The following is a 23,304-nucleotide window of genomic DNA, read 5'->3' on the forward strand; positions in this document are numbered from 1 at the left end:
TGTTCTTTTCGAAACGCGAGTGGGCAGTCCAGAGTTCACGGACTGTGCTGCTAGTGCGGTACGCACTGGCTGCACAGTGCGGAGTTGCATCATGCACATGAAGGTGCATGGTGGTCTGAAGACAGTGTTCTTTTTGATCTTGCACTGCTGCTGTACAGTTGCGAATTTTCTCTTTGTTTCTTTAGTGTAATCTGTCTGATCATGCCTGGACGTGGACGATCTTCCACCCCAAGAGGCCGGAGCAGATCCTCCAGGGGAGGTAGTTTGCCTGCCTCAGCAAGCAGACCTGAAGTAAGCAGCTCCGACAGTGGAGCCGAACCGAACGCCCAACTGCAGGAGCAGCAGTTGAGGATCGGCGCCCCAGAATCGGCGCTGGCCAAGGAACGGTCAAGCCGTCGTCGTCGTCGTCGGTCCCCATCATCGTCGGCATCATCCTCATCATCATCCTCATCTTCCCCCTGTTCGTCTCCGTCGTCATACCCGTCTTCATCGTCATCTCCCGAGTCTCGCCGTCGTCGCAAAAAATCAAAAAAGGCCAAAAACTCGAGAAGTCGTTCAGTGTGTCCCCGGTCAACCTCGTCGAGGCGGTGGAAGAACCCCTCGTACGAGAGACAGTACGAGACAAACGCTGCTGTGCTGGAAGAGCTTCGCGAAGTGCGTGCTGCTCTACGGAAGAGGAAGGTGAACAGGGCAAGGCGAGCCACCAAGCAAGGTGAGAGCTTGTTGCGGGATAGGCAAGAGTGGCTGGTTATTGCACACGGGCAGGAGGCAGCCAAAAAGTTTGCAGAGGGTAGCGAGATGCTGGGGATTGTCGGGTGCCCGCAGAAAAGGAAAAGGCTAATGGCAGCCATCCAATCCCCCCCCCCCCTGCGCCAAAAGCCAAGCAGCCCTTTCTCCCCCGCACTCCGTCCCAGTCGGCCAAGGGGTGGGGTGCCCACAATGCAAACTTGCATGCCACCATTGCGGCGAAACAGGCCACTACATTCGCGTGTGTCCCCGCCGGCACTCAGCTAGCCAGCCGCGAAATGCCTGAACCCTGTGCAGCTGACGACTATGATATGTCATTTCATAGCAATGAATTAGGTGCTGAAACCTATTCTATGTTGCATAGCATGGATGGGGAGTTCGGAGGGGACCGGGACAGGGTGGTCATTGGCAGTCTAAAGAAAAACGTGCAGTTCTGGGAAGAAATCGGAGCACCAAACTTGAAGTAATCAATAATGGATACACGCTGCCGTTTGTTAGATTGCCACGGCCCAGGTGGTCAGACAACCACAAAAGTACACATGAGTTTCCAGATTTTGTCGGGGAGGCCATTTCAGATATGCGTTCTCGCGGTTGTATTAAAGAGGTTAACAGAGACCAAGTGTCAGTGTGTAGCCCGTTGGGAGTGGTGGATAATGGGAAGAAGCTGAGGCTTGTTCTAGACCTAAGGTACCTCAACAAACACCTGGCTATATTCAAGTTCAAACTGGAAGATTTGAAGGAGGTGGCAGATGTATATGAGAAGAACGATTTCTTGGTTACATTTGACTTGAAGAGTGGCTACCACCACATTGCTATAGCAGAAAGCCACTGGAGATATCTTGGTTTCAGTTGGGTAACCCCCCAGGGAAAAGCAGCATACTATACGTTTTGCGTCTTGCCGTTAGGTTTGTCAACCGCCCCTTACATTTTTACAAAGGTAACCAGGGTGCTAGTGCGTCGTTGGAGGGCAATGGGTATACGTTGCCAACTGTACATGGGCTTAGGGCTGTTAAGCTTGTTCTGGAGTCATTGGCACCGAAGATTGCTGGGAAGGCTTGCATACATCGCACAGACAACCAGGCAGCGGCACACATTATTGAAAACGGTAGCCGCAAAGAGCATTTGCAAGAGGAAGCTATGGCAATACACAACTTGTGCAGGCGTTTTAGCGTAAGGATTAGGGCAGAATGGGTACCTCGGGAAGAGAACGAGCTGGCTGATTATTATTTGAAGGTTGTTGACCAAGACGATTGGCAAATGAACTCTGCATTATTCCGGGAAATGGAAGGGAGATGAGGCCCCTACACCCTAGATTGTTTTGCCAGTTTTAAGACTAAGCAGCTCAGTAAGTACTGCTCCAGGTGGTGGAACCCAGAGTGCTTTGCGATTGATGCGTTCACAGTGGATTGGTCCATTGAAAGGGTGTGGATGGTTCTCCCAATCTACCTTATTTCACGTACAATCGATATGCTGCTAGCATGCAGAACCCATGGCACTCTTGTTGTACCAGAGTGGCGGTCAGCCCCATGGTGGCCAAAATTGCATGACAGATCTGGCGGTCAGCCCCATGGTGGCCAAAATTGCATGACGGAGCTGGCGGTCAGCCCCATGGTGGCCAAAATTGCATGACGGAGCTGCGTGGTACGGATTTGTGAAAGAGTGCGTGTGGTTGCCAAAGGATGAGAATACATTCTTGCAGGGGTCATGCCCATGGAATTTGTTTGGTTACGGCATGCCGAAGTCCGAGATCTTTGCTTTGAAATTGTGCGCAATTAGTGGCTGTGATTGCTGACAGCATACCTGGCGCGTGTTTGTATGCGGGAGAGCCTGAGTATGTCTGACGGTGCATGAAATGAGAGCTTGCGGAAGTTTGCCTCCATGCTACAGGTGCGGTAGGGCAAGTGCTATAGGCACACGTACAGCTATAAGCTGCCCGGTTAACACGTACAGATGTATCAACTCGAAGTTGCACCCAGAGCACTAGCTTCGCAAAGAGGTGAGTCCATGAGTTAAGTGTGCTAGCCAGAATTTAGAGAAAACCACAGGTACGCACGTAATGTTGCACGGGCGAGCGGCCTTCAGGCGCTTTGTAATCGTTGTTATGAGAGAGGTGTAGAAGAGCAATTGGAGCACTTGCCGAGGATGTCACTACAGCTATGATGACAGTCAATGTTGAAGTATCGTTGTATTCGTTTTCATGTTCGTCACCGTGGTCTGGGTGGCCACACATTGAATTTAATATTCTGTCGATAGTTACATGCGACATTAAGCGTCCGTTTGCATTGTGTCTGTATGTTATGTATGTTGCGAGTGGTGCATACGGTCATGCACGGAGTTGTGCTACAGGCATACATGGACACTACAGGTGTTAACCCGAGCAGCAGGCATGATAAGGGTGAAAGCTACAGGCTTACAATTATGACTCAAGGTGCTGCGGCAGAGCCAACCGAGCGCGGACGCTACAAGCAATCAAGCTAAGGGGGAGGAGGCAGTCAGTGGCGCAGAAGTGATCATGCCATTCTCCCACTGTGTGCTCCAGGCAAGTCAAGTCAACAGCCAGAACGCATGTCTCGCTGCTTGGCAGTCTATATGCCGCCAGCTATGCTTTGTGCTTCTTGGAGCAGCTGTTGCTGTGACCCTGCAGTTCTATTGTTTCAACTCTTTATTCTCACGATAGCCAGTGGCCAATAAGAGATAATAGTGTAAGAAAGGAGAAAGAGTGAGGAAGCATTGGGTGGACAGGGCCTAGGGGTTAATGACTACTTAAGTGTACGGGCAGGGGTGGTCGCCACACGAGCATACAGAGTTGTGCAACAGCAGGGATATCTCGGATTTGAAGGGAGTACGAGAAGGGATTTCGCGAAGCTGGGTGGGCAGGCAATTAAAGTAATGAAGGGCCTTGTACAGGGGAGAATGGAGACAGCGGTCAGTCCGCGGAGTTGGCAAGTTGTTGTTGTTGTTGTGGTGTGTACGAGAGAGTCGAAAAGAAATGCCTCATTTCTTGTTGGATAAGAGCAACAAAGTAAACAAGAAATGCTGTTCTTTTCGAAACGCGAGTGCACAGTCCAGAGTTCACGGACTGTGCTGGGAGTGCGGTACGCACTGGCTGCACAGTGCGGAGTTGCAGCATGCACATGAACGTGCATGCTTGTCTGAAGACAATGTTCTTTTTGTTCTTGCAATACTGCTGTAGAGTTGCGAATCCCACCCGCCCACCCAATTGGATAGTCATTGCTAGATATGTATGTGCATATGGATTTATTGGCTGAGTAAGCAGTAGTGCGTGTATGTGGCGAGCATGTTTCCGTGTGTAGGTCAATTTTCAGATAATTCTGTATTAAGGTAGCACATTGGCTTTAGACTGGCCCATTTGGGGTTATTCAGCATCTCCACCATTGTCGCTGGCGGCAATTCCCATTAATCAGTGCACTAGGCCGTGGTGAACGCATTTCGACCGGAAGTTCATGTATCCATTGCACCATGGCTTGGATCGCTTACTGTCTTGCGTTGTTTTCCTTTTGTTATGCTAAAGCGATGTGTACCAGGCTACTGCCATAATTATGTTTAAATGCTGTGTACCTGTGGCATAGTTATATTAATACACATGCGGTGCAAGAATTGGAGCAGCTGTTGCTGCGACCCTGCAGTTCTATTGTTGTTGTTGTTGTTATGGTGTGTACGAGAGAGTCGAAAAGAACGAGACTTACGGATGCAGCCTTGAACAGTGTTCGCTTCAGTGAGAGAGCCTTTCAGGACGTATCCGAGGACGGCAAGATTCATTTTTGACATGATACGCTCTGTTACAGGTACCTGTAATGCGTTCTTCTCGAACTTCTGAGCTTTTGAGTGCGTGATGCCGGCTTTCAGCATTCGTCTCACCGTACAACTGTCACCCTTACCTGCAATAAACATTTACAAGTACGAGAGTCGTACTGTAGCCCGAAATCTATACGCAGTCGCTTCCTTCCACGCCGATTCTTTCCTCTAGTTTCCAAACAAATGTCTTTGTTGTCTTACCTTGTACAAGGTGAGCACGGGCCATGGTGACTGCTAAACACACTAGCACGATCGTGTTGATAGCCTGCATGACGGCAAAATTATGTTACAGAGCGTAAACTGATGGAATCTGAAGCAGGGCAAGTTGGCGACCTTCGCTTGCACGATGGGACACGGACTGTACTCTTTCTTCGCAGAATGTCGCTGATTGCGCCTGAACTGTTCAGTTTTCGATTGATTCTCCAGTTTTATAGTGTGATCGTAGACTGCGGACATGCATCAGTTTCATTGGTATTAGTCATGTTGTAGCAAAACCAGGTACTTCATGTCTATAGTGGATCTCGTGATGTGAGTATTCGTGACCACATTAAGATGACAGAGGCTGCGTTTCAATGATGATGATGGAAGGAAAATGGTGTCCAGTGCACTGGGAAGGAGAGGGTAAACCCCAGTTCTCTAGCTATTATGGCTCAGCACTTGTATTCAGTGTTACATGGACAACTGTGTGTCTTCTTAGAAATAAGAATACAATGCCGCTATAGGTCACCTCATGCAATGCGAGAAATTGTGCTGTGTTTTGGTCGCTACATCCTGGTCTTGTGCATTTTTCAGTTCATTCAAACGAAGCGTCCCCGTTTCTCACGAACTGCCGTTATGCATAGAAAAGTACATTTACCTAGTTTTCTCATAATAACTAAAGTGTGGCACAACTCCAGTCCACGGTTTCCTGGTTGCTTGCTCACAATGCAGCCAGGACTCGTGCATCTGTCAACGACAGCTCCAATGAACTGACAATTTGTGACATGCCCGTCTGGCAGCTATGGGAATTTGACAGCTGAACCCAGACACCACACGAATCTCTAGTGAAAAGCGGAAAATATTTCTCCACTGACAAATTCGCACGTGCATTATTATAATTATACTATACGACGCAGCCACTATCTAGGCCATGGAGAGTGTAGGACAGTGATAGCGAAACCAAAGTATGAAAACAGTAGAATAATGAGTACAGGGGGAGAGAAAAGGCAGTAACCGCGACGGGTTTTATCCTGGTAGGGTGATATAGTATGCAGAGAATATTGGGAGAGGCAACATATTTTACTAGTGTAAGAAGGAAGCTCTTTTTTCTTCTCATTTCGTACAGGTTGCCAACAGCAATACAGAGCTGGCCCGCACACTCCATGGACATGCGAGGGGAATGTCGCAGCTACCTAGAAATCAGAACTGAGGACACATTTCTTGAACTTCTAGGATAGACGTGGTGTGCCACTGTGAATGGCCATCCGCAATGGGACGCGTAGACAATTGGCCAACGTGAACCGTAATGTTGTGGTGTCCAGCTGATAGAGATGCGCCGTTTTTAGCAATGGATTCGCAGATTCCTGTCAGGACGGCGGGAACGTGAGTGTTGTCGTTCGTATCCTGCCACATGCCAATATCAATAGGCGTGGGCTGGCGGCACTCCTTCCCATCGATCTTGAAGAACCAGCGCAAGTACTTTCTGGCACCACGAGTACGGATGTTACTAGAGTAGGACAGCTTCAAAACTGTGTCCGCTCGCTTCTTTATGAACGTGATCGACGCCAATTGCCCACGGTCCTTGTGATCAAACAAATTGTGACGGCTTTGATATTTGTATCCCAAGGTTCTCAGGTTGCAGCCACTTCCCAAGAGCTAGAATATCAAACAATATCAAACACATACACATACACATTGTGGACTCAGATGGAGAGGCAAGTTGGAAGGCTGTTGGAGAGCGCATCCAAGATATGCTAGAGCTGTAAGCCAGTTAGTTGTAGAACGTCAGTACCGTCGAGGTCAGTGTCGTGCAATGTTACCGCATGAGCTGATTGTTTAGTAACTGGTGGTGTTAGTGGACAGTATAGCGTAACTTGTAGGTCCTTGGTCTTTCTCTTTTGTATCCATACACAACTAACTGTGAACAAGCATCGAGGCGAGAACAGTTCTAGAATTTAGGTCAACAGAACGAGCTGACCCGACATTTCACAAAGGCTTCCCTGTTCTTCACCGGCTGCATATCCACTCGTTTTTGGAATACAATAATAGCCTTTGTGAAATTTCGGTCAAGCTCGTTTTGTTGATGGCAATTCTAAAACAAGGAACTGTGATCGCGATTCCACATGTTTGCCTCCTATCGGGATTATTCAATGTGACACGATAGGGAAGTACAGGCATGCAGTTCAGCCACATGTACACATTTCAAAATGTTTAGGTCAAAGAACTAAAAATCAGCGACACCTAGAAACCAACACAATTCTACTAGTGATTTTTTATCCGAACAACTGGCATTTTCGAAGCGATTTCTTCATCTTCTCAATCCTTGGTTTCCATTGCAGTAGCCTAAATACTTCGTATAATATCTGGTATACGAAACGCGATGACAGATTTTGATTTCCTAGCTCAAATATTTGATAACTGCTATTTCAAAAATGGAGATCAAAGAACGGAAATATTCGTGTCCGTTCGTGAAGGAAATGCACCACTCACTATCACCCGATAAACCATACCTAAAAATATGAGTAAATAAGACTCAGCTAACTTACCGCCGTCTTGTTTGCCTGCTTGTCCAGGCTTTTCACCAGTGATTTGATCTCCCTCTGCATTTCCGCGACATCATCGAGGATTGATGCATCAACTAATGCAGTGCATAAAATGGATAACGAAGAGGTAGGAAGAGCGCTTTATCCACCTTATGCACGCCAATATTCCCACAAGTGAAGTGAAGTGGGAAGTATTCCACAGTTTGGCACCAAGCAAGCTGGTGATATATTGTAGCGGCAGCACGGCAACATCTTTACAGAGCCGAAGCGATGAAACTGGGTTAGTGTTGTTATGAGCACACAAATAATAGTATTATGGAAAAGAAAAAGGACCAAGGAGCTACAAGTTACGCTATAATGTCCACTAACACTAACGGACTATATACACAATTGGATATAAAACAAAAAGCAGGTACAACCTTACCATTCTGACAATATTGACCGCTGTAACTCGTCGGACACCGGCATACGTATGCGTTGACATCCAGTCCAGTGGTGAGAAGGCACTGTCCACTATTGAAACAAGGCCCTGGATATGAACTACAGGCTGTTGAACGGCCCGCTGTAGAAGAGTTCACGAGGCAGATTATATACATGTACACCTTACACCGCCTCAGTACAGACAGCAACCGTTGGAAATCTATTGAAAGGTGGGCCAAATTCAGTTTACCCTTATTGGAGTCCTGCATAATTGGTATTGCTTTATGAAGCCTTCGAATCACCTGATGTATTGCTGATAGAATTTCCACAGTCATTGCGATGCGGTGATGGTTGTAGGTGAAAAACGGACAGCTGTATTGATGCTTTCCTACCCTCTCCACCCCTCATATAGGCACAAACGCGCGATTCAACTTGGAGTTGCATAAGGGACCAACCGCCATTATCGATAATTTTCACGAAACGAAAAAGTTTAAATAGGACCCTCCCCCACCTACCCCTGAACGAAAAACAGATTGACTTGAGAACTGGAATGCATTGATGTCGCACATAACAATAATTTTCGAAACGAAACTCTACATGAACCACGGACCCGTAAAAGAAACTTTTTCTTTTCGTGTAAAACATCGGTAATAATATTATGGATGGCACCTACGGCTCTTAAATCCGTGACGTTTTTGACTTCTTCGTTTTGACCTCTGTTTATAAAGATAGTGGGTATAATTATATTCTATTATGAATTATAGAGATTAGAAATTCCACCGATGGCCAAGGTAGTAACTGGTCGGTGTGTTTAAATGCGAATGCCAAATGATATTCGGAAATCATTTTCTTCTACCACCAGACCTGGAGAAATCTTTTTTAATTTTAATAATTTTGATGTTTAATCCGAGAAAAATGTGAGGCCAAAGCCACTGAAGTTACTGAACCATGAAAAACAGTTAATCCGACAAACCAACCGGCATGTTTGAAAAGCAGTCTCACCAATGCAGTCCTGTATGGCCACAACATGATCAGTTGCCCCATTCAGCAGCCTTGCTAGCGCCGCTGCCTGTCCTGTTTCAATCTGAGCCACGCTCAATGGAATATTGAGCGCAACTTCTTCGTAGGCCAGGGCGTCGCTGAGGTTGATGCCCGCGTGAAGCATCCATTCCACGAAGCAGCTATTCGGGGGAGTGCTAGCTCCACCTGGAATCAAAAACAATGATCATTATTTTGCTCATTTGCGAGTTCATTGTTAGCACACGGCCAGGCCACTACAGTCTCTCAATTCTTGGTGCTGACCGCTTTAATTAATGTACTACCCGATGTCAACCGGTCTAGCATACCGTGCCTGCATTTCGCGTTAGCTGCTTAAATGTCTCCATGGGCACCCTGTAAAGAAGACCATAGGCCTGTTTGGTATACCAAAGTAAGATAATACAATACGTTGAGTGAGTGATTTCAATTATTTATTTATTTTGAAGTGACGTATGCAGCGCAGAGTCTGTATTGTGAAAGCTCGAGTTGAGGTGCCCTCATAACTTTGGCAGAATTGTCGCAACTGTTTAACGTATATGGCTCCCTACTGATAAACAAGCAGGCATTCACTGTCCACAGCTCCTGAATAGAGCCGTCTGTTGTACATACCTTGCACTTCCTCTGAGTCACTGGCGGCGAGGATGGTAGTAGCAAAGGCGAATGCAAACCCGATCAAGGTGATCTTGGAGCAAGGAGACGCCATTGTTCTCCGGCTATAGCCAAGCCTCGTGTCGAGAATCCGGCTAGAAGGAGATCTTGTCTGCTGGGTACTATTAATGGTGAACGCCGGCAGAAACACAAATAACTCTGATTAGAACTTACGAGAGCTCCTCCTTTTATATCATTTTCTCCTCCTGGGGGAACTAATTGCAAGCGATTGGTAATCGCCTTTTGATTTCAAATTCTCAACGTTAGTGTTCCGACTACCGGTAGTCCTTGCGCGATGTTTCAAGCTCATTTTCAGGCTACCACGGGTAAATCATTCATGCCTAATATCCTCACTTCCAAGCGTCTATGAATAATTCTATTGTTATCAGTTCAACATTTCCTGGCTCGTCAAAAGACTGCCAATGGAAAATGAATGTGAAATGACGGGGGGTTAATAGTCAACCCCGGACGATATGGCACCCTCGGGATCACAGCCTTCACCAGAGTCCCAGAGTTCTATCACTTACAACATGTACGTTGGTGAGGTCAACGTCAGAGGTCATTCAGAGGGAACTGTACCAGTTACAGCGCAGTTGAAAATTAGGACGGAGAAGGTGATGGAGAAGGTGATGAGAGTCCTTTCACCAAGTTGTCAGAGTTCAGCCACTTGACGGCTAACTGACAGGTTACAGACTTCTAAATGCTCCCCAGCAACCTACGGATCCTACTGTCAAGGAATCTCTAGCCGCTGAGCACATCTCTACTTGAAGTATATGAATCGGCCCGCACAGTCAAAAGCAGTGGACGATCCCTGCAAGCATGATTGTACATGTACATAATCATTTATCGTTAATGTTCACGACGCTGACGTCAACTTCCTAAATAACATTTCGCTGGTTGTACTAATCTGTCACCTATTGCGTGGGCATCGTTGTTATTGAATAATCATAGTATTACAGACTTCCCGGTAACTCATCTGCTGGGACGACTCTGAAACGGCAAGGAAGCACAACGTTTCAGATATTTGCTATGGACCTTGGTACTCGCTGCATTTACTGGTTGCGACAATGCGTGTTTTCATTCATTCCAGAACGAGCATGGGCTATTTCTTACTTACTCAATAGTGGCCACTACCCAAATCACCCGGTAAAATATGAGTGGAATCGTAGAGTCAACCTTTCGAACGTCATGCATAAAAATAATGATCAAAGTAAGTAACAGGTCTTGCTACTATGCTATGTATGGTGCTATGAGTGTAAGTGGATGATGAACGTTGTCACTGCTCGACCAATGCTACAATGCATTGGTGCACTATCTCTGTGCCCAACCCTTTTACCGCTACAAGGGTGTGCCATTCAGCCACTGGACAAAAACTGCTAAAAGTGAGGCAAATAGCCCACTCCACAACTTTATGGTCCTAGCAACTGGGCCTTTGAACGTTTGGGAAATGGAGGCCAAGACTGCTACCAGCACATTGACTGCCTTCACCTGTTCTGTCCGTAGTACCACCGGATCCATCCTTAGGCCTCTACTTTTCCAACTGTATATTATTGCTCTTCCCTGTCATGTTGAAGGTTTGTCATTATTTGCCGACAGTACCGCACTGCTCCGGCTCTATAAAAGTCCAGACAGGCTGCGCGACAGTCTTCGGCGCGGTATCAACGAAGTTCATCAGTGGGTGACTGACTACCTTGAGACTACCTGGAGACTAGCACAAGGGCTGGCGGAAGGCTGTGAAGCATTCATTCACATCACTGTATATACCGACTAAGCCCAACCCAGCAGGCACGATAAATCGGTCTGTAGTACAATTTTGTGGATAGGATAAACGCACAGAACCTCAAGGGCAATCGGGGCTTGTTAGTCGCTACTTTTAGAAGTATTTACAAAAAGTTTCATACGTTAGCAATCATCAGGCAACATGGATAAGATACGATTAATGTATTCTTTTCAAGATGATATTCATACAGGGAATGGATTCCGTCAAATGTATTTGAAAGAAGCAATACCTTTGTGACACCACTTTCATAAAAGGAATTCCACGATCAGACTTGTCAGATTGAATAGCAGTCAGAAGTAATACAAATGCAATGCTCGAAGGAACCTTTTGTCGCTGTTGTGGGGCAAGTGAGTGTATTTACAAAATTATATGCTGTTGGCCACAGGGCGCAATGGTGTCATTGGTGATGGAGCATTTCAACGCAGATTGGTAGAAGGGTTAATTAGTCGCACTCACTGTCCTAAACATCTAGTTTTGAAAATGTTCTCGACGAGCAAAATATGCCAACAAAATACTTATAACATTGACAGCCAATGTGGTAGACAGCAAGCTGTAGACGGCAAACATTGAAACCAAAAATCTTGCGTTAAAACTAGGAATCGAGAGTAACAACATAATCAAATACAATTAGAATTGAGGGCACAGTTCCTGAACTTCTAGAATGGAAGTGGTATACCAACCGGAGTTGGCGTTAGCAATGGCAAAGTTTCTCATCGGGCCAACTTGTACAGAGATGGTGTGCTGTCCATATCGCAAACCTGCTCCTGTTGGGTCAATAGACTCGCAGATTCCTGTTAGAACGGCGGGCACGTGCATGTTGTCGGCCGTATTCTGCCACATACCTATATCAATAGTTGTGGGCTTGCGGCACTCCTGTCCATCGATTCGAAAGAACCAGCGCGTTGCAGCCAGAGCACCGTGTGTTCTGATGTTACTGGAATAGGACAGCTTCAGTACTGTGTCGTTTCGTTTCTTGGTGAATGTCATCGACGCCACTTGTCCAAAATCTTTCTCTTGAAACAGATTGTGATGACTTTGATACTTGTAGCCGACATCCCGCAAGTTGCAACCGGTGCCTAGCAACTGTAGGCAGGCAACACAATCACACAGATAGGCCGAACATCAAGCCAATGTATGTGCTGTCGAAAAAATAATTCTACGTGGGTAAAAAGTAGGGTTCAAGAAGGGCTGAGGCAAGTTATGTCACCGCAATGCCTCGCAACAATTTTTTGCTACACTTCTCGTATAGATACACCTTCTGTGCAGCCTCCATTGTATTCATTGTTCCTATTTTCTGATGATGGGCAAGTGCCGGAACATTCGAAGTGACGGAACTAGATCAGATGTGCATCGCCACGGGAGACATGAGCGAAAGATAGAAGGAAGGTAACCTACCTTGGTCTTGTTCTGCTGCAGGACCAACGCAGTCTTCAATGATGCCACCTCCGTTTGTAGATCCTCCAATTCCTCGCTATCAATCACAGGGGTACCTGTTACAAGTCAGCACAATCATGGATGAACGAAATTAAGGTAATGTTCAACTGCCTTCAGGATCACTGATCGTTACAATATCCACAACAACTTTGCTCGTACTCCGAAGTGTTCAGGTAAATTTTAAGGTAAATGTGTTTAATTTTATACTCTATCCGATGTACACCATGGTTGGCCAGTGGGAGTTGGTTAACTAACATTAGCAAACCTGTGCGAAAAGGATACATTGCACGCATGATTGAACATTATTTCGCAAGCAATTCACACATGGGCCCGAGTTGCCAGGGCAACGCATTTGAACTTACGAATTTGGCAGTACTCTCCACTGTACCCTTCCGTACATTGGCATGTAAACCCACTTCCAGCGATCAGGCGACAGTTTCCGCTGTTGAAGCAGGGACCCGTGTACGAATTACAGGATGCAGAATAGCGGTCTGCAGAGACACCACACAAAGCAATCAATGTTTGCACCTAAGTCACATATCACACTGATGCAACATTATTCACCTTCGATGACCAAATCTTTGCATAACGTGAGGGCAAATGACCACAAGGTAGCATAACAATTGGTTTGAAACACTTCAAATGTTTCCTTGAAGTAAAATGTACGGTACTGTGCATTCTAATAAAGGTGTGTAAAATGATATGGCCAGCAAGAGATAATGGGCTGATGTTTTAAAATTTCACTGGCCATGTAAACGTGAGCCACGGTGAATTCCCTGCATGCATATAATTCTTGTAAATGCGAGTGTAAATTACTGACGGGTAAGGAGTGATTGTGCATACGATTTCTTAATTAAATCCGGCTAATTGTTTGCCTCAACAAGCGCTATCTGAATGTCTACAGCGAAGTCCGGAATACTGCAGGTGTACTTAGATCTTCAAATAACAAAATAATTCTATAGAAGGACAGGCTTACTGGCGCAATCGTGGATAGCTTGAGAATCTGCGTCTGAAGCTAGCAGCGTGTTATTGTACAGTTGATATCCCCCAGCGACAATTCCCGTAAATGTCTTCGAGTGCTGAATGGCGTTTTGTTCGAAGGCAAAAGCATTACTCCGAGAAACACCAGCGTGAATCAACCATTCCACCAAACAGCTATTTGGAGGAGGGCGAACGGCATAAACTGTAGAAAAAACATCAGATAGAAAGGGGGTCGTTCTACTTCGAACAAGAAAGTAGCTTTGACAAGTCAACAAAATATCAACCACAAAGAGGTTACGTGGATCTCTGCCCCTGTACCTGGTCAGTTTCATTGGGTAGTCCAGAAATATTTAGAAAACATTAATTGCTTTTTTCAGATGGGTGAATACGATTTGACGTCTCCAATAATTTGCCTGATTACATTACGCAATAAATCATCAATAACAAGGACCAGATAAAAGAACAAAAGGTGCTTTGTTCCTGAAAGGAGATTAGAGGGGCTGGAAAACATAGTATCATTACGATATAAAAGAGGTATTTTGGAGTGTGCGATGGAGCGCATGGTAAGAAAGGCGGAGCTGGAGGGTCGTCAACCTCAAATGAGGTAATTAGATCATAAATATGAAGTAAATCCAAGTATATTGCTCTGATCTACCCTAGGTGAAAGCGGGGGAGTGGTGGGGGGGGGGGCATGGGCGATGACAGCAATGATCAATGGGGGGAGGCGGGACCACGAAGCCCATGGTGAGGGCGGGTTGGAGTGAGGGATGCCGGCATCAGATATCAGTTTTACACATGCACAATTCCATCTATGGCCAAATGGATGCGTATCTATCCCACACCCATGTACATGTACATACACAAGACAGAACAACAGAGACCAGTAACGTTCTCGTGACTCCGAGTGTCGTGTTCAAAAACACTCATCCGACGATGTTAGGGAATCGAGCACTTTTTAGATCAAGGAGCAAAGACACTTTGTGCGCAATGTACATATGTACGCATAGGTAGAAACGAGAGACAGTTGTCTTAGGTCCTCAGGCTATGCATAGTGCTCTATGTCCAGTGGACAGAGCCAGTTATACAATGACCACACAGCAACGAAGCAAGCAGCTCTTGTTCCGTATTTACTCGGAGTTTCGTGTGAAACACTCTGCAGACAGTCTATGACCAAGACTAGCAATCTGGATAATATCAACGCAGGAGGAATTATCCAGGAGCAACTTAGAGACTTACCATTGGCTCCCCAAACACCTGTGACTGCTAAAAGCAATACCAAAGCCATGGAGATACAGGTCGCGGAATTGGAAGAAGCCATTGTTGCGTCGATTTCCTCAGTGGTCTTCGCCAAGATTACGCAAAGGCGCAAGTTACCGAGTCGTCTTCACTGGTATTGGGAGACATTGAGCAAGTAGTTATCAAATATATACCAAGGGCAGTGTACAGTGAAAGACAGTGTTTGAATCTGAACGGAGCTTGATTGAGTGGTCGCTTTATATACACTGGTATAACAGTGCGCTGTACTGCTGCCGGGCGATGTCATTAGAAATGTGATTAATGTCACAATAGACACAGCGACAGATATACTTTGTACATGTCGGTGTGACGATAAAGCTAAACTAGTCAGGTCGCTAGATAGCTAAACACATGGAAAGTACTGATACTAGAGTGATGAAATTGTTTGTTGATGCTTGGAGTCAACATCTTCGCTGTTGAGTGTAACGATGAGTTCACATTTACACGGTGGTTTGCAAGCACAGAAAAGGGCTGATGCAATGACGCATTGGCTGAATTGTGGCCAGCTGTCCTTGCCTGCATTGGACGCGACTTTACTGACTGGCCTGAACTATGACAGGCGCAAATGTCAAGTGTAGTATGAGACGTGACATTTGTCAGCTGCTGTTACTCTGTGTCGTTACACAGAGAAACGGAATAGTCCAAGCAATCTGAGACGGTGTACATGTAATGCAGCGTCCGCGCATGTCAGACCAATCTGATTACTAGTAATAGTACCCCGACAACTAGACATAGGAAAACTTGTAAAGATGGGCCCCCGTCCCGCACACCACGCATACCCCACACCACGCAGTCACGCTGTTGTTACTCACGTAGGTGCACAGCCACAGCATGTGTTTGCTCCAATCCTCCTTCCCCAGAATTGACAATCATGACAGGGAACAGATGGCCCATGGCGGTTAGGCGTAATGACAGTATTACTAGTTTGCCAATATCTGCCATTAGGTCGTTGTCCAGCTCTAGGGTGCGTTTGTTTCTTCCTGACGAATATCTTCGTCACAGAATGCATTTTTTTCTACAAAATCCACATATCTCCAAACAGTGGGGTGAATGATGGAGTGTGGTGGTGAGGCCCATTAAGCTACGCCGACTAGATGTCTCGGCTTCATAGCTCCATGGACGCACCAAAGGGAGATTGGGTAGGGAGGATTAAATTGAAAAAGAAAACAGAAGAAAGAAAATGGAAAGATTGTATTGCTCAGCGAGGAAAAGAATAAGTTGAGTATTGATGTGAACGCTGTTAGACTTTCAAATTCAAGAGGAGACTGTCTGTGAGGAGAGATTACATGTATGTCCAAGCAGGGTAGGACACTGTACCCTCTTACTCGCGTATGCTATGAGTGGCCCAGTGCCAGTTCGTTCTGAGGAGGTGATGATAAGCTGCTGTCTTGTTTGGATGGTCTTTGTGTGAAATGGGTGTGGAATGATAGAGGAAGGCAGCTGGTTCCAAATTGGGATGACGGAGCGGGGAAAAGCTCGGCTCACATTGTTCCGTGAATTGGCAGGAAGAACATTCTGTATGTCCCACATCGAAGCACAGTATTCAATGCTTCGTGAATTTGGCAGAAGCAGGGAAGGAGTTCGTGGGGATTAAAGGCGAGGGAAATAAAAAAACCCACAGGGAATATGTATTCCATACTGTGCCTTTGCTTGCCTTGGGTATAATTATATTGCCGGTAACTGAATACACTTTTTTGAATGTCAACATCGTAACGAAATTCCTCAATGCACAGCACAACTACGCCTTTCTGTGAATCGTTTATTAATAATTATTTGTATTTTGAACACTGGAGTTAGGGTTCCTTCTTGTACATAATCATGCATGTATGTGCACAACAAACCTCCCTTGTCAGATTTCACAATCCTCATTACAGGCTAGCAGAGACGGCGAGACATCATCCAGTTCTTTCTCCCCTTTAGTAACCGTCACCCATCAACAGCTGACAGCGTGGGGTGTAACAGAGCAGACGCCACGGGGCACTGTTGGGTTTAGTATGCAGTGTACCAGTACCGAAGAAAGTGTGGCAGAAACGTGTGTGGACTACTGTGAGCTGGTCGCTATGTACTATTTCTGGTTTGGATAGACCCAGACATTCTTGTGAATAACAACGTCGGTTATAACGCCTACTCGCTTATTTGACTGTAACACAGGCGCGCCAATTAGAAATCGAGATGTCAAATGCAATCGTCCGAGCAATCCACAAAACTGACCATGAACAGCTGCTAGCTCTGCAAAATTACAATAATCATACCTGTATAGAAGTTCCTAAGGGTGTGCAGAATCCAGTGTAGCCACTTCATGTCTCACACATTTATACACCACTACTCAAAAACGGTCTCTTGGCTACAAATTCTTCCAAAAATAATAAAATCCAAATTTTCGGACCAGGCCAGTCTTCAGGACTAAAGCGCAGCATCTTCAGGAATTATTCATCTTCAGGAATTATTCCTGAAGATGGGCCTGGCCAGAAAATTTGGATTATATTACTTTTGGAAGAATGTGTAGCCGAGAGACCGTTTTTGAGTAGTGGTGTATAACTGTGTGGACTGGTATGTCTCTGCATGAGAATTGCCAGTTGGCATCTGACAGAGATGCCTGGCAGTCGCACTGTGCATCTACTGCTTACGCAGCTGCATAATGCCGTTTATTATTATTATTTTTTAAATTTTACTATTATTATTTTTTCGGCAACGCTGATGATGATGATGATGATGATGTATAACTGTGTGAAACCTGAAGTGGCTACAGTGGAGTCTGCACACACTTAGGAACTTCTATACAGGTATGATTATTATCGAGCTCAATTTCACTCCATAGCACATGGAAAGGTCCTCTCAGTCATCTCACTGGCACATCCCCACAACCACCGATTCCATACCTGCAGGCTGTCCACCATACCAATTTGGTCGGGTCTGTCCCCACATCGAGGGTGGTAATACGCACCCGAAATTGCATGTCGCATGCCTCAAAACTTAATTACATTTTGTATAATTTTTCATACGTGCGTTTTCGTACTCTAGTCTTCCTGCTGAAATCTATTTCACGATGAAACAGTTGACAAACATGTGAAACCCATTATTTGGGAAGCATGGGACTGGTATCATTTATATTCATACCTACATTCCCAGTTCATTAGCCGCACACCCGTAAACATTTGAACGATAATGCTACACCCTCTAACATTGATCACCTGGGCAAAAACGCATAGCGATATTATCATTTTTTCTCATTTTGAAAGAAAATGTGTCAGCACCGACGCGATCCACACAGTCAAATAAGTCAATTTTTGTAACCGAACGTTTTCGGTCACTTCTCATCATGGGTAAGTACAAGGAATAATGGAAAAATGTCAGAATACAGCAACTTATAGAGCTACAGCAAAAGCAGGAAAATATATTTTTATTTTTTTCCCACGCGTGAGGTCCTCCATCTATGCTTTCGCTGTAAGTCTATTAGCTGCTGTATTTTGACATTTTTCCATTATTCTCTGTACTTACCCATGATGAGAAGGGAACGAAAACGTTCGGTTACAAAATTGGCTTACTTGACTGTGTGGATTGCGTCGGTGCTGTCACCTTTTCTTTCGAAATTGGATACGCCTCCAATTGTTTTCCTTTTTACGTTGTCCTATTTTTTAAAGACATAACATGGGATTCGAACCCGCAGTATCGCCTTGCATTCATTCCTTCGATACGCGTCGCACACATACACATTCTTCCAAGGTGCTTCACGTTATGATCTTGCAATTGAAAGCCCTATTTGAATAAGGTGGCCAGCTGTCTTTGATGGTTCGGCACGAGACATGCCAGGCGTTATTAAAATGATGTCTTTTGCATAGCTACGGGAAAAAAAATAGTTCATGGAAATAAAATACCGTAAAAAAGCAACAACAAAATGCAATGAGAGAGTAAACCACTGCACACTTGATGACTTCTGCCACTTCATGCAATGCCCGCCCTCTTCAATAAAGCTACCTTTCTCAATAGTCGGGTGAAAAAAGTAACTTAATATCGTGAAAGGAAAAGTGGTGAGAACAAATATCGGTGAATGAGGAACTTGGCTAGAGCCTAGTTTAATATGGAAACTTGCATCGCTGAGGTTTTCATTACCACTAACAAGCCAAAATGCACCCAACCACGGAAGAAGAACAACATTGCACACCAAAGGTGCGTTAAAAGAAAGAATGATGAGGCCACCATCCATCTCAACCAACATGGTACTGAATCAAAACAAAATCAGTACTGAGGACACATTTCCTGAACTTCTAGAATGGACGCAGTATGCCAGCCAGAGATTGCGTCGGCAACGTGAATACTCAGCATTTGGCCAATTCGTACAGTGACCGTATGCTGCCCAGCAGCCAGAGCTGCACCACTCTCAGCAATCGACTCGCAGATTCCTGTCAGGACGGCGGGCACGTGAGTGTTGTCAGCCGTCTCCTGCCACATGCCAATATCAATGGGCGTTGGTTTTCGGCACTCCTGTCCGTCGATTTGAAAGTACCAGCGAGTTGCAGCCAGAGCACCTTGAGTTCTGATGCTACTGGAGTAGGACAGCTTCAGCACTGTGTCGCTTCGTTTCTTGGTGATCGTAATAGAGGCCAACTGTCCGACGTCGTTCTCTTGAAACAGGTTGTGCTGGCTTTGATACTTGTATCCTATGGTCCGCAGGTTACAGCTTGTGCCTAGCAACTGTATCCAAGCAACAAGAACACATCGACAAAGTGCTATTGAGTATAACTATGATTAATTTAGATCATCCCTGAGGAATGCTGTAGACTAGGCTCGAATATTCCAGCCATCAATTTACATTTATGGATGGATCATTTAAAATTCCTCAACAACAGAGAAGGAAACTGGGGAGGAGATGAAGAAAACAAATGTATTTCTCTAGTATAGTTGCATTTCTGGTCTGTCGTTGCCTTTCATGAAAAAATGATTTTTGATTGGGACATGTACTTCTTCCGAAAATTCATCAAACAAACACGCGACTGACTTAGTTAAGCAAGGAGTCTGGACCACTGAACACAGTGTGTTGGGAAGCTAGAAGGATCAATTACCCAAGGATCCCCCGCCCCATATTGGTAGACGTTGCATGTGGACAAGGACATGAGCAAGCAATCTCTCAGGATAATGAAATCACGAACGCCAGCAATACACATCCAGTAAGCAGACCCAAATCTTTCCCTCATAAACCCGGCCAAACGTATACACGTGTGGAGTCTCCACGGTACGATATTTGTGGGAGAGAATGACTTGTCTATTGTTCGGCACTAAAATGATTTCCTTGATATACGAAAACTGATCAGAATGATAGTAATGGTGTACTTATCAGCACATCAGTAATACCTTGGTCTTTCCGTTCTGGATTTCCATGTCGTTCGCAATGGCCGCCACTTGCGTTCGCAGATTCTCCACGATAACTTCTGCAACGTATCATTAATCAAAACGCGGGACAAAATACAACTCTAGAGAGGAAATAGACTCGTTAAGTCCATGAATGAAAACTTAAATGCCACCACCGTGAAATCGGTGCTCGGATGCAGCACACGGGGTCGAAAGTAGATTTCAGTTCGCTTGTTACACTTACGGTCTTGTGGGGTCCGACAGAAGTGGCCTGTGTAGCCTACGGCACACTGGCATTGGCATACGCACTGCCATTGGTAAGTTGGCACGTGCCTCCGTTGAAGCAGGGATCGTTGTACTGAGCGCAGGCTGATGACAGTTGCACTGTGAGAAAAGAAGACATACATGAAAACCCGTTTGAACACAAGAGCTGTAATCGTCAGGGTGACGCTCTGAAAGACATAATCTCTTTCTCGCCACTACAAACTATTACTTCAACTCGCACGGTGTTCACAGGACGAGGTTAACGATCGTGGTGTTAACTAAGGGTCCGCTGAAATAGACGACATTGTGATGTGTAGGTTTGAGACAGGACTAGGCTACCTAGCATTATGTCTCTATAATAGAGGTGATCTTCTATTAGCGCTACCGGGCTCTTCTCCAGCAACAGATAAGAGTTTTCTCTTCTTCCTACATATCTCGTTCTCTCCAAACGCCTGAGAATTAACCATAGTTACGATAGTTTGAATTTTTGGAAATGTTGATTTTATCGCTCGATAAATATCGATAAAATTATGGTTATGTCCTCCGTTAATTTAAGGGTTTTAAGCAAACGGGAATCAGGGCATTCAAAAATCAGTGAAGGCACCGATTAGTCTCATTTAACCACTATACTGCAACGTTCCTCACAAATTAAATCACTGCCTAGTGATTTGACTGCCATGTACTTACGCAAACAAAGTATAATAGGTGGGGTGTCATCACGCGAAGCTTCAAGTCCGGGGTGGATACCACGTTTCATACTGTAAATGTCGATTTGCGATCTGATTGCGTTTTCCTCGTAGATCAGGGATTGGTTGTAGCTAATACCCGCGTGAACAAACCACTCGACAAAACAGCTGTTTAGTTCACCTGTGCAGCCTGTGAGGAGAGATCAAGGATGGGAAATGTGCATTGGACAAAGATCACAATACCAGATAGCGGGTACTATGATGAATAGTAAGGTAGAGGACTAGAGTATGACCAGGCAGCATACAATGGTCGACGAGTAGACCAGTAGATATACAGTGAACCATTGCATCAAATCCAGGTTTGGAGGAAAGGTCTAAGAACCAATATATTACTCTCAATGTTCCGTGTTCCATTACATGTAGCATCACGGCGAACGCTACTAACACTTACCTTTAACAGTTATGAGTAGCGCCAAGCCAAAGAAAGAGAGCTTTAATTCGGTGTAGGCCATTGCTGCAACAGCGTGTCCAGACGTCTCTACAAGGGTTGGGCGAATGTGGTAATGTCTCGGGTGTGTATTGTATGAGATGAGACAATTTCAAAGGAGGGAACTCGGATATCTCTGCTCTGCAAGTGAATAAACAGCTTTCTTTTATACACTCCAGGTGCCTGTTAGATTCTACCATCGCAGTGAACTGCAGTAGCAGTTAATTGCCAGAACATACATAATGCGTGGGAGTCCGACTGGTCGCCTTGATTTTCATGAGAACGTTCACCTCAGTCTGATTATTCGTCCGGAACCTGTGTTGTGAGCCCATTGCGAATCAAATTCTACGTGAAACTGTTGTATTCGTGTTTCACCCGTTACGCATTGGGATCCGTGAGGTTAGGCACATGATTGTACGCATAAGACCACGTGTATTGTAACGAGAGACATGATTGTTTTGCGGGGGAGTGCAGTCAGCTGCGCTTGCGGAGTGAACTCGCTGTTCTGACTTGTTGACGGTACAGCAATGCGTTACAGCAATGCGTTACAATACAGGATCTGTATATGCTGCACGATTTTGTAGAAGAAAATTCTGGCAGATGTCACCATCAGTTGGCCTTTGCCACATAATTTACGTGTAGTTGGCCCTGGGTACTTTCCCTGCTGCATAATTATTGTTCATAGGGTCCTCAAGGGGCATTGACAACTGCCGTGCATCAGGTCTTGACAGATGTCACCGCCTTCTGTGAATCCAGAAATTTGTTTTGGCTACTGTGGACGACAGGCCCAGCCACTCGCTGATACCAGTGCGTAAGATAACAAAAAGGAAAACAAACCTTGCTGACGGTGCAATCGGTGCAGACAACGTTCGTCAATACACGTGTTACGCGTTACCTTGTCCACATTTGATGTCATTTTCGGGTTTAGCCTTGTATACAACTTTAAGAGTATACAGGGTACTGAAATGATGCAGAGTAAGCAGCTGTTCATTGTCACGTGTTGTGCACTGCTTGGACACTTGCACTCGATCTCGATCTCCACTCCGACGGCCAGTTTTACAGTCAACTAAGAGAGGTGGTGTTGAAACCAAGGTTGATGTACTCACCAGCCCGGCCGTACCTATCCCTGCCAGGACTAGCACATGCTGGGAAGCTGCACACACCATTCCGCCACACTTGCCTCGGTCTACGTGACAGACAATCTACGAGGCAATACACTGTATGCCAAGTACAACACTAACGGACACATAGCACCCCACACCGTCAGCTGTTGGTGGTGGGTGTTGGCTAAAAGGGGTAAGAACGTGCTGATGTCTCGTCCGTCTGCAAAGCCGCTAGCGAACGCGAGCGAGGGTAGCAGCTGGTGCCTCTACAGCAGTGGATAAGTTAAAATAAGGCATCAGCACTCCTCCAGGACACAAACACGGCACATCGCCCCTACTCCCCTTTGTTTTGTTGTCCAGTGTCGTTTCAGTTGTCCTCTTCCCCTGATTATTAGTAGCGCTGTGTTTGCTAGAAGAAGAAAAAAAGGAAAAATACGCAATAATACACGGTATACTGATCACGTAGTTCCATAATAAGTAGTTGTGTTGAACATTGAGAAACGTCGTGACAAGGGTG

General features: G+C 45.5%; 3 protein-coding genes across 4 annotated transcripts; all 3 read right to left on the reverse strand.

Moving 5' to 3' along the window:
- Positions 1–5,602: 5,602 nt before the first annotated feature.
- On the reverse strand, positions 5,603–9,600 carry LOC135825631 (uncharacterized). Its single transcript, XM_065338244.1, has 5 exons — positions 9,372–9,600; positions 8,727–8,930; positions 7,729–7,866; positions 7,308–7,399; positions 5,603–6,417 (listed from the first exon to the last, which is right to left on the reverse strand). The coding sequence occupies exons 1-5, from the start codon at positions 9,463–9,465 to the stop codon at positions 5,962–5,964; spliced, it is 984 nt and encodes a 327-aa protein (XP_065194316.1). The 5' UTR covers positions 9,466–9,600; the 3' UTR covers positions 5,603–5,961.
- Positions 9,601–11,336: 1,736 nt separating this feature from the next.
- On the reverse strand, positions 11,337–15,092 carry LOC135825664 (uncharacterized). Of its 2 annotated transcripts, XM_065338283.1 has the most exons (5): positions 14,842–15,090; positions 13,601–13,807; positions 12,987–13,115; positions 12,586–12,680; positions 11,337–12,273 (listed from the first exon to the last, which is right to left on the reverse strand). In XM_065338283.1, the coding sequence occupies exons 1-5, from the start codon at positions 14,921–14,923 to the stop codon at positions 11,818–11,820; spliced, it is 969 nt and encodes a 322-aa protein (XP_065194355.1). In that variant the 5' UTR covers positions 14,924–15,090; the 3' UTR covers positions 11,337–11,817. The 2 variants fall into 2 exon arrangements, with proteins under 2 accessions (XP_065194355.1, XP_065194356.1); XM_065338284.1 differs by lacking the exon at positions 13,601–13,807 and having other exon boundaries at positions 14,842–15,092.
- Positions 15,093–18,628: 3,536 nt separating this feature from the next.
- On the reverse strand, positions 18,629–21,833 carry LOC135825843 (collagen triple helix repeat-containing protein 1-like). The gene is made up of 5 exons (XM_065338475.1): positions 21,649–21,833; positions 21,199–21,387; positions 20,492–20,631; positions 20,251–20,327; positions 18,629–19,593 (listed from the first exon to the last, which is right to left on the reverse strand). Exons 4-5 carry the CDS (start codon positions 20,275–20,277, stop codon positions 19,138–19,140), a joined length of 483 nt encoding a protein of 160 aa, XP_065194547.1. The 5' UTR covers positions 20,278–20,327; positions 20,492–20,631; positions 21,199–21,387; positions 21,649–21,833; the 3' UTR covers positions 18,629–19,137.
- Positions 21,834–23,304: the final 1,471 nt, after the last annotated feature.

The sequence above is a fragment of the Sycon ciliatum genome, chromosome 10 (assembly GCF_964019385.1).
Source record: "Sycon ciliatum chromosome 10, ocSycCili1.1, whole genome shotgun sequence".
Classification (NCBI taxonomy): Eukaryota; Metazoa; Porifera; class Calcarea; order Leucosolenida; family Sycettidae; genus Sycon; species Sycon ciliatum.